Raw genomic sequence first — 12,252 nt, 5'->3', positions numbered from 1 at the left:
AGACCATTTTTTTAGGTTCTTGGTCTCGTCTTGGTATCGACGGCATTTTTACTCGGTCTTGTCTCGGTCTCGGACCGGGCGGCCTCGGGTTTTTTGAACGAGACCGGTCGAGACCATTGCTGATAGGCTTTTTGTCCATGCTTTACTGATAAGAGTTTTTTTCCTGTCCTGACGCATAATTAATACGTGTCAGATTCCGCTCACGCAGAGAAATTACCAGGATAATTATTTTTTAATAGCTACATATTCGTTGCGAAAATTTACAAAACCAAAAGAACGAGTCCTCCAGCAATAAGGGGATTCCGTGGCCGTCTCATTTCTTGAGAAAAAAATAATTTTCAATAATGAGACGATCACTACATCGTCCTCACTGCTATTTTTATTTTCAACGATCCCGATCGGGTCCAGGTGGACTTCAGGACCAGGTTGCAGCACTACCGGCACCCCACATCTCCGCGATCCACCAGACCTGAACAGGCTGCAGTCCGTCCCCGATCCCAAACTCCTCGGCGATCGCTCGCCACAATCTGTCCCTCATCTCCGCATCTTTATAGTGTTCAGACTGTCATACGGCGCTTTGGTTTGAGTGACGGTTTTTGACGGACGAATACCCCGCCGCCGCCTCTCGTCGGCCGGCCAGCCACCGCAGCCTGTCGCCGGCCACTGCAGCTTATCGCCGGCCGGCCGGCCGCCACGGCCACCGCCAACTGTCGCCGCCAACCGCCGCCTATCACCGGCCGCCGCGGCCACCACCGCCGCCGGCCAGCGCCAACTGTCGCCGGCCCCTGCAGCCTGTCGCCGGGCGCCGGCCGCCGCCGCTCGCCCAAAGTCATATATAAATAATTAATATATATTGCGTTTTTTTTAAAGTAAATAAAGGAAAACATCACACTTTGGCCGTTTGTGTCGTCTTGATCTGCTCTGCAATACATATATTAAATATTAACATTTATTATTGTACGATTATTCATATTTCCTCCGCTTTTTCCTGCTCTCTCTCCTCTCGTCCCTTCGCGATTTGTCTTTCAGCGCAATGCATGATGGTAAAATTTGCTCGGCTAGTGACCATCGGCTGTACACTACTTTTCACGATGCATTGTGGGAAACTTTGAGTGCACTATATAGGGAATAGTAATGCTCACTACACATTCGGACACCCCTACAAAATGGCGAACTCCCTATATAGTGCACTATATAGGGAGTAGGGAGTGATTTCGGACACAGCCTATGACTTGAGATTTATTTCATTCATTGTGCTGCTATGAAAACAACAGCACAAAGATTGTTTTTGTTGTTGCATTTATTTAAGAGCAAACTTAAATTAAATTTATTTTTAAAAAACTCCCATTTTGTTGTTTTTCCTTTGATCTATATGGTCTTGGTCTTGTCTCGGTCTCGACCTCTAAAAGTCTTGGTCTTGTCTCGGTCTCAACCTCTAAAAGTCTTGGTCTTGTCTCGGTCTCGGCACTCTCTGGTCTCGGTAATGTCTTGGTCTCGGTTGATGCGGTCTTGACTACAACACTAGTGTGACGGGGGTATTTGAGACAATATAATCAGACATTACAAAAGGAACAGGAATAAAGACACAGTAGTGAATTTGTGGAATCTTGGACTGTCAAAATATAATATTGTCACTAGACAATTGGCCAAAAATAATGAATAATAATAATAATAATAATTTCATCAGTCAAATGCTGAATATGTTATTGATATTTTATTCACTGTTATCCATACGGTGATATTGGGACAGCCCGATTTGAAACCCCAACTGTTTCTGCTGACCTTTACCAGTTTCACAAACATATTATGACACAATGTTACTGAATGCAGCCAGTGACGTTTTTAGGCCTATTTTAAGGGGGCTGGAGTTACCCTAAATTGTTGTTCCCAAAAATTTGCTCTCCTTATTTTCAGAATAATCTCATACAGATGAAAGGGTATACATAGAGTTTTAGGATTATAGCATCATAGTTTGTAGAAAGAATATACTTTAGGAAGAAGCATTTCTGTAAAACCTATTTGTTTTTTGTTGTTTTTTTACAGACACTATCTTATTTGGCAGGAATAAATACAGAATAAATACATACAAAACAGTTGTTTGGGTAAAGTTCATATTTATGTTGTCAGATTTCACTGTGACCTTTAAAATCAGTCTTTTAGGTTTATCCTGTATACTTTATGACAGGAACCAATGAATTGATTGAACCAATCTACAGGACAGTAATTGCTGTAATTAAAGTACATTCTTTAGACCTGCACCTTATCTAATGGAATTAGATACGGTATCACTTTAAGACACATTTACATAATCCTGTTCTAAGCATGCAGCTTTAATGTGTCTAAAAGTTAACACGACAGTAACTAAGAATGGAAGAAGACAATGTCTGTTGCTTTTAACTTGTTATGAGCTTGACTTCCTCACTGGTTGTAGTTCTAATACAGTACTAATAAGATGCTTCTCCTGGGGGTTAAGCCCCCCTGTCTTTAAATCATAGTGACGTCTCTGTGTGCAGCATTGTGTTTGTAAAAGTGTGAGATAACACTAGGCTTGCTGGGGGAGTCTGCTTCACTAGCTTTACAGTAAACATAAAATTGCTTCTCACCAAGCAATAAGCCTGTTTCAATGTTGCGTTCCTTGAAACATTTCTTTAAAATAATTTGGAGTTACTGTTAAACGACCCTACCAAACAAGGTCTCTCCCTGTCTAAACTGCCTTCTTCTCTGTTGTATCCTCTTCAGGTCCAGACTGGTACTTGGTCAGAGTGGAGATGACTGTGACGGATGTAAATGACAATATCCCAGAATGGATCATGGTTCCTGCTCCCTACCTCGCTGTGGTTTCCTCTGATGCCCCTGCAGGCTCGCTGGTCTACAAGCTCCTCGCTCAGGATGGGGATGAAGGCAACAACGGTGAGGTGGAGTACTTCCTGTCTGACGGTAGGTTGGTTTCCTCCTGCATACCCTCTCATTTAACATTTATTTGAAAGAACCATTATTGTTGAAATTATTTCTCCTAACTCCTTACCTAAAAGGTTCAGGTAGAGGTGAGTGTCCAGTGTCACACTGTGAAACATAAAATAAAATTCTGCACTTTTTCTGCTATGAGAAGTAAAATGTTTACAACAAAATAGTCTCTCTGACATGAGGGGTTTACGTGTATATACTGGTTTAGTAGCCTACAGGCTTCACGGGACACGGCATTCACATGTCTATAGTTTATTATTAATCATACTGAAGTTGGTACATATGTTGGTACTATTGTCCATACATCTAATTTTTTTTCATTATGCAGAATGAAGTCTGTTTCTGTTGCTCCTTGAAACTTGAGCCTTTTACTGAGTCTGTAAATATCTTTGCACATAGTTATTTTCCAATGTAATTTAATTCATTCCTCCACTACAGAAAAATAATTGCTTTTCTTATTGTTTGCCATGCAATGATTCCAATTTTCCAACTTTCAATTTTACCCATGAGGATGACAGGAATGGGACAGAAATACAAATTAAAAGAAAAACATAAACATTGATATCTAGACGACACTTTTCAGTCTTTTGAATCGATGTCTGTTTCATTACTTTTGTGAATGCAGGTTTGGGTGTGATAATAGAATGCCCTCTATCACACAGTCACACATAATGACTACATTACATTTATGAAAGTCTTATCTTACCCTGTTATGTGACTGTCGGCTCATGAGTTGTTTCATCCCCGTTTCTGTCTGTCTGCACTTTGCATTTCACATCTCAATAACTTGGAAAACTGACTGTCCAGTCATATCTCGCACTCTATTGGCACATGCTCAGCTTACATTTACAACATTTCTGACAGCTCTTGAAGGCAGCAGTGTTTACACAGCCTCTTGCCCTGTAGTCCTTTGCCGAGTTGTGGCCACGGCAGGCTGTTATGTGTCCTGCTGCTCCTTCCTTTTATACCGACAGCCTTCTCAACATGAAAACAAAGAAAGAAGTCTGAAAGGGAAAGCTTCACGATCAGCCCAGCTTCAATTCGGACAGACTGATTTGCATCTTATGTAGTTTATCTGCACTGAGAAACACTACCACTATTCTGCTAAAATATGTGATATAATTACATCTACAGCTATTTTTAAAACATCTTAGCTTTCAGTGTTCTCAGCATATCAAATGACTTCTTAAGGTATTATTTGCTTTGCCAAATTATTGGGTTATCTATTACACATACAATTTGTCAAACAAATCAAACAATGGTGTACAATGTTGCATTAAGAGACATGCAGATTATGGCATTTTTGTAAAAAAAAAAAAGTGTCCTTCATTTTGAACTGGGAAACGAGTGATGGGTATGGAAATGATCCTTCAATCAGCATATTGCTCCTGCCTCTAGGTGGCGACGGTCGTTTTGAAGTAGACAGAAAGAATGGCCAGGTACGAACTACTGGCCTTCCCCTGCAGCAGGATAGGGAGTACCTGCTGACGGTGGTGGCCGCTGACCGGCTGGGCAGCCGCAGTGCCCCTGTCGTCGTCTCCGTGGTGGCTGGAGCCCGGCCACCACAGTTCACCAACGCCTCCTTCACCATCGCCATCCCGGAAAACACACCTGAAGGACAGCCGTGAGTTTATATATGCACACACAGGGCTGGAAAAAAAAAAACTTAATGAAATGTTCCACTAGACGTCCACGTGAAGGGTTTATATACCTTGCAGATTCACACACATCTGTGCACACGTACATTTTTGATATCCACTCAGATGATTTGTTGTGCACACGTACATCATAGTCCTTTCTGCTGTTCTGTCTGCTAAATTGATGATATGCAGCACACGAGTAAAAGCAATGCCTTCAAGTATTGATTTACACACACACACACACACACACACACACACACACACACACACACACACACACAAACACACACACACACACATGCACACCTAGTGTGTGTGATTGATATAATGTCCTTCTGGCCTGCATGCCTTCATGTTAAACTCTGTAGGCCTGGGCATCCTTACACACACGATCGCACATTCAAATAAAGCCTCAGATCTGACTTAAGTGGTACAGATATGACTGGTGTCCTTGGATTGGTCTCATTATCAGCCTGCAGCTTCTTTTATTTAACTGACACATTTGACAAACCAATAAAGTAGATATTCCCGCCTCTTGTTGATATTTCATCAGGAGAATTGTGTAAGGGTTAGATGGCACATTTAATAAATAACAAGCAGCAACTTTTTATACCTGTATTCACCAAAGTCACACAATGGCACAAACAAACGACGTTAGTTGGAATATACATTAGTTTAGTTATTATGTCATTTTTGCATAGATTGGCCATATCATCAAAATATTTTTCACAATATGACATTGATATCCACTACGACGCCCGTCCCTCGCCCTGTTTGAGTCTAGTCAGCTCAGTAAGTCTTACTCTGCTGTACAGATTATGTACCATGCCCTCTTTGCTCTATTACAGTCCATGTTGCTGTACACAGATATACTCGAGTCAAATCTTAGTTTTGCAAAACTTATATACCCAACTCCTCTCTTTTTCTACTATGATTGATTCTTCTTCATGCTTACCTGCAGTATTTGCATCCAGTCTGTTCTGCGTATACAAGAGCTTTGCTTGACTGTAGTCAACTCTGCCAATGCTACTTTTTCCAGCACAGGAACTTAACAAACCATAGCTTAACGTGTAGCCATTGCCATTTGCGCCGAATCAAAGTTCCAGTTACTTTTACAGCCATGTGCTACACTACAAATGCTGACATTTATTATGGAGTGTTTGTATTGGATTTTTGGATATATGCAACATTGTGATTCATGATATGCAATATTTATGTTACACTTGCCATTTGTTTTTCTGTATAAACTGTAAATGTGTTGCCGTTTTTGGGAGCACACGACCAGTTTAACAACATGTTAGTAACGTTTGGGTTGTGTTAAATCTAAAAACAGTAATCTAAACATATTTTTGACATTGAAGTTGAGCTGAAATGCCATTTCAATAGTTTCTAGCTTCCATATGGGAAAGTATTTCTGAGTAAAAAAAGGACAGGCAGGTGGGACATAACATTGTAATTCATCACTCAAAAGATTAGCTCAAAACCTTCTCTAGCATTGTGCCAAAGTTGCTGATTCATTGATTGATGGATGTCATATTATTGGTTGAAATTAGTTGGTACTAAAAAATATTGGATTTTGAGCTTAAATTATTATAATTTTTTTTGGGCATGTATTGTTTTATAGGAACACAATATGGTCGGGTGTGAGTGAGCTTTAGCTGCCAAAAAGTTAAGAGATGCAACCTGCAGTCTTCTCCCCATCAGATTCCTTACCTGCACTTCCCTGTTTGATTATGAAGCAGAGAGACTGAGACCAGCAGCTGCCGGTGCATCCCTGGAGACAGCCCATCTGTCTCGAGGGAAATACCCAGTAGGGTAGGGGCTGTTGGGGGTCCCGTTCATTCTCTGCTCCATCCCATAGGAGCCCCATTATGAATGTTATTGTAGTAATATTCAAAAGTGTGTAAAATTATTAGTGTTGCCCTTTTATGTGTTTTACTTTTTCAAAGATGTGTATGACAACAAAGCAGGACCTAGAGCCTTACATGTTAAACCACTCTAACACACAAGAATGTTCAGAAGACGTCTATGCTTATCATGCAGATGTATACTCTGCTCTCTACTACCCCACCTCTACTGCACATTCAGTCAACAGTGTACTTTCCTCCATGTCTCCCCAGCTTCCTGGTCACACCTGCTGTGTCCTTCCAGAAGAAACCGATCAGCTACAGCCTTCTCATCAATCCCAGCAGCCTCTTCTCCATCTCAACGGACACTGCTGAAGTCAGCCTGACCCGCCCTATTGACTACGAGAGCGACCAACATCGTTACTTGCTATTGGTGCGAGCCAGCGAAGGCCAGGACAGCATGAGCAGTGCAGCGGAGGTTTGTGTGTTTCCACTGTCAAATTCAATGACACCATGGTCAAACCTCAAATATTGTGGTTATTACAAGGTTGCCTGCTCAAGTCTTTGACAATCAGCACACTGCCAACAATATCTGACATATCCTCAAATGAATAAGTCCTCTATGAGTGCAATGACGTCTGTACTTTTACTTGTGTGACCAGGTACTTTTCGGTGTAAACCCAGGATAAACTGGAACCAGAGACTGAGTATACAAAAATATATATTTTATTTTGCCTGCATAGACTCGGTGAACAGCAAGACCATACACTAACATAAACTGAGTATACTTACAAATGAAAACAAATCAAGAAAATAAAACAAACGAAAAGTAACCAAGGTGGGGTAAACTGCACGCCGAGAGGGGTTAGTATAGAGTGTTGCCTAAATAAGGGACGTTGTCACCAATGCACACCAAATCAACTAGTCTAGAGCTACCCCAATTTACTCATTCCCAGCATGCTAATGGGACTTAACTACTACACCTACAAAAAACACCCACACAAGATGGCTACTCTATCTGTACTGCCCTCCTCGACATGGCCGAAACCCCCCACAATGGAAATAACTAATGACTCTTCAAGAAGGTGGTTGAAAGGAATGAAAGAGGGAAGCCGAGTTCACACTCTCAACAAGTTCGACACCGCTGGAACATTAAAAAAAAAAGAAAAAACAGATTTTGATGCACCGTAGCAAAATGGCACAAGCAGCTCCAGTTGTTCCAACATCAACTTTTGTAAAACCGCCGAGAACGGCGTGGACGTGGGATGACGATGTGGTGGCGAGCTCCTTAAATGGACCAACTAAAATCTGAAAACATGGGAAAAACAGTGGTTTGCTCCTTCAGGTGACTGGAATAGAACATAAAAAAGTCATTATTTTATAAAAGGACTTAAGAACCTAGTCAAAAACATTGTTTTTTATGTAGCCTACCTGGCTTCTTGACTGATATAAAACAACCACTTCAAGCAATTTGAATTCCCAATGAACATGCAGAATCTAAAACACAAATGCCTTTAATAATTAATTTCAGTATCATTTAATCAGACATTGTAATAATTAAAATCATGCTTTGAAACATTCTAAACAAAAGGAAGCTGCTGAAATGTTGTTGGTTTTAATTTTATTGATTTACAGTTGCTGTATTGATAGAAATGTTGCAGTTAAAACGATCGTTTGGTTCGAGGGCTTTCTCATTTAACTCGTTTTTGTTTAATGGGAGGCATTTTGAACTCAACACTGCTCCGTGGGTTGTTATGGGATGCCTTTAACCAAAATTAATGGTGAGAGTGCGTTAATATTCTCAAACTAAAAAACAACTAAATGTCCAGTTTTAGTATGAGTATTGTCTTCATTCAACCCAAATAGACTTGTCCATCTGAAATGAGTGCTTTGGAATTCCCCGTGACTTCCTCATGATGTCAGGAAGTGGGAAAACAGCGCTCGACTGCTGCAGGCATCGATGCATCTGGTCTGGTTTCCATCATTACTCTGACCTCAGGCTAAAACATGTCCTGCTGAACCAATCTGTCCTCAACTGCTCCACTCTGTTACCCTGCGGATTGCAGAACACCAAGAGCCTGTATGGAAAGAGGAAGATGGAGAGGGGGGAAAGAGAAAAGTGGGAGAATAAGAGGATGATTACTAGATTCAATGGTGATAACATGGAAAGAATGAAAGAAAAAAACTGGCAGGGATTTGGAACATGCCCTCATCTGCCCACACTCCCGCCCTGGGTGGCCAGCCTCCACAGCCCTATGCTTGCTCTCTGGGTCTGGGTAAGCTTTTTGAACATCCTCATATGTAGTCCCATCAGCACTGAAAAGCCAGCACCTTCTTGACACTGTAACCCTCCTGCCCCCACAGCCGCCTCTGTGTGGTGTAACACCACCAGATAGATACGGTTTGTGTTGACCGCTGAGCATGATGCCTGTGATGCAACGATACATGATTTTATTTTTATTTTTTTTACTTCTAAGACAATTCTTGAAAGTAGTGCATTAAGAAACCAGTGTAGTAGTAGTTGCTTAAAGGTATTAACATGGCTCTGTACTGGAAAACTATTTAAAGTATTCTGTCTCCAACATTTTGTCTGGCTGTGTTGTGCATCAACAGTGGGAAAACGTTATTGTGTAGGCCAATCTTGTAGACAAGGTAAACCTTTTACAAATTCTATGTGCTTTATAATAGCTTGAGAGCCCCTATATGTGCTCTCTGCTGCCTCCTGAACAGCACTACGGTATCAATCATTACGTCACATTGGAACAATACAGAGGAGAAAGGAAGGCTGAATCGCTACATCAAATCTTAAGTGGTTGTAGTGTTAGGAACAAGGCATGATACACAGTCCACCTTCACCTGGTTCAATCTCTATACTGTTCACATCTCTACTTTCAAAAAATAATCTACATATACTTTACATAATTTTAATGTTAAAGTCCCAGTTGGCAAGTCCGGCAGATCGAGGGCACTCTGTCAGATTTTGAATCTTTACAACTCTCTTTTTAATTTCTTTCTAAAACCGGATGATTGTTCTATCGGAGCATAGACTTGGGTTCAGTGAATATGATCAAAGAAATCTTGCCGGTGCGCAGGTGGCCAAGTGGTTAGAGCGCATGCCATGTACGCGCGTATGCACACGCAGCCGACCCTGGTACGAATCCTGGCCGGTCCTTTGCTGCATGTCACACACCCCACATAATTAACGCAAAGATTAACGCGTTAATGTTGACAGCACTAATTCACATATATATATATACAGTATATGCATTACATATTTTGCACATTTATTAAATATTGTTGTTCAGAATAGTTCAATTAATAAATTATGCTACACGAAGCAAATCGACCCAGTATCAGCCGATCGCTGATCAGCCCCCAAAATCCTGATCGTTCCACAGAAAACAGATACCCAAACAAAAGAAAATAATACAAAAATACAGGGGGAAAATAAATTATAAATGAGTCTTTTACTTTTGAGTTTATAGTGGACAGTCTCTTCCTCCCACAAAAGGAAATACATGTAAATACAAACTTTGTGAAGCCCTCACCTCTCAACTGTGCACCACACAGGAATGTAGAAATGGACTACAAGATAGAATTACTTTGTGAAAGTTCTTTGTCTGCTGTCTTTGAAAGCTCCAACTTTTGGAAAGAGATAAAGCAAGCGAAGCAACACTAGACACATTTCACTGTAACTATCTGTTCTGTTTTGCTACTTTGATACTTCAGGATTGTGAAGATTGACTTACCCAGCTGAGGGTGGTGTGTGAGACACCCCGGATCCAAAGTCAAATACAAAATTAATCAGAATTTGTGCATTCTGTACCCGTGGTGGTTGCCACGGTTCAGGTAGTGCTTGTAAAATTATTCAGTTTTAGGGCCAGGGCTTTTAATTAATCCAGTTCAGGTCTGCTCCAGTCATCTTCTCACTCCTATAACAAACAAAAAAACAAACAAAATAGTTCAGGAATGAGGGTGACCATACAGTGGACATCGCAGTCTCAACAAATCCATCTCTGCGTCTGCCTTCATTGGCGGCTCCTACATGAGACATGCCACTAGAGAATGGCATGATTTTAAACTAGAATCCAGCTGTTACAAGACTGCTTTGATTTGAGACTGCTGCTGTACATGACTGACAGCTCAACTGCTTACTTTAAGTTTGTCCACTAATATGCATCATAATTGCTTCCTTTTGGTAAACATTTTGTGTTGATGCTGTGAGCCAGCGCCTCATGATAAGGCATTCTATTCCCCCCTCATTCTCTTATTAAAGTTAACTACAGCGTTGTTGCTGTAGAAGTAGTGCCACCGCTTCAATTTGTGTAATGCTTCCTGCTTTTTTTAAACCTGTGTCTGTCTGCTGGAGTGCCATACAACGGCGGTGTGTTTGTGTTGACTGAAGTCACTGAGCATGACTTTAATTTGCAGGTATTTTCCAAGTTTCTTCCTCCAGGAGTTATAGCTCATCGGCGCCATTAGTTACCTAACCAGCCTGAGACTTGCCTGCAGCTGCCAAGTGTATGTGTGTGTGTGTCTTGCTTTATTGCCCCTCTCTCTTGCTTTTCCGCTGCCTTGTACACACGTGCCACACATTCATACAGTATGTCTTGCTGAAACCTTCCCATATCCCATCATACTGGCACACAGGCAAGCTGCCATGTTAAGACACACACACACACACACACACACACACACACACACACACACACACACACACACACAGTCATTGGCAAATGCACACAAATCACCTGAGGGAGTTGACATGGTCCGATTTTATTTCGTTGTCCATTGCTTCCAAGCTGATCTTTGCTGAAGGATTAACTGATATTGCAGAACTTAATTTTACTTACTAGGATTTAATACCAGTGGTATTTGCACACCACTCACCACGTGTGTGTGTGTGTGTGTGTGTGTTTGTGCGTGTGTATCCAAGATTGATCTGCAGTGTTTGTGTGTATACCACTCAGAGAGGCTCTCCAGCCAGCTCATGTCTGAATGTATTCCCCCTGAATGCTGCAAGCAGGCACTCAACATCTGGTATCAGGTGCTGTGTTTGCCTTCATGCCTCTAATGAAGTGAACAGCATACACACATACACACACACACACACACACACACACACACACACACACACACACACACACACACACACACACACACACACACAAACAAACAAACAAACACACTACCTGCTCACACCATACAAATTCATCTTTGCGCACTGATCCACTCTTATTTGCTAGCTCAGGGCTTCTGAAAAATTGCACAAGATTGCATTCTCAGCTGACCTAGTGAAGGAGCCGACTCTGCAGAAGCTTCCTCACCAAGGAGCGCTAAATAAACCAGAGGGATCAGGGTCAGGGCACGCCTTTGGAGTAGGTTGGGATGAGGCTTCCATTTGGCTAGGGATAGGGTTAATGTGGGTTACTCGCAGATGAAAACGACTCCGGAACCCAAAGAAAACCAATTCCGGACGGTGCCTGAAGTAGTAATCCCCGATTTAAAATTTTTCATAACACCAACCAATGTTACTTTTAATCTCATGCATTTCCACTTGTGATTGCCTGGGTAGCTTTAACATGTACATACAGTATCAGCATTCAGGAAACATGTATGAGATGCTGCAGAAACTCTAGCCTTGTTATCATCCTTTCTTTATTTAATTACATGAAGTAAAATGCTCCAGATGTATTCCCAGTGCAGTTTCACGCATGCATAGATAATCGAATCACAAGGCAAGACTTTCAAGATTTCCATCTTGTCAGAGGAATCCTTGAAGTATTTGAATCCCTTTTTAA

At 41.4% G+C, this 12,252-nt stretch overlaps 1 protein-coding gene across 1 annotated transcript in view; it reads left to right on the top strand.

The window, feature by feature from the left end:
• The window catches only part of LOC311012116 (neural-cadherin), a gene marked incomplete at its 5' end in the record, with an annotated part of 428,889 nt that overhangs the window by 128,315 nt on the left and 288,322 nt on the right, over window positions 1-12,252 (top strand). The window contains 3 exons of the mRNA XM_084007453.1: window positions 2,740-2,937; window positions 4,363-4,588; window positions 6,725-6,929. Coding sequence (XP_083863579.1) covers window positions 2,740-2,937; window positions 4,363-4,588; window positions 6,725-6,929 — 629 coding nt within the window. The remainder of the gene's footprint in view (window positions 1-2,739; window positions 2,938-4,362; window positions 4,589-6,724; window positions 6,930-12,252) is intronic.

Source organism: Eutrigla gurnardus, assembly GCF_963514095.1.
Source record: "Eutrigla gurnardus genome assembly, chromosome: 1".
Taxonomy (NCBI): Eukaryota; Metazoa; Chordata; class Actinopteri; order Perciformes; family Triglidae; genus Eutrigla; species Eutrigla gurnardus.
Note: the sequence above shows the minus strand (reverse complement) of the source record. Positions and strands in the feature narration are given on the sequence as shown.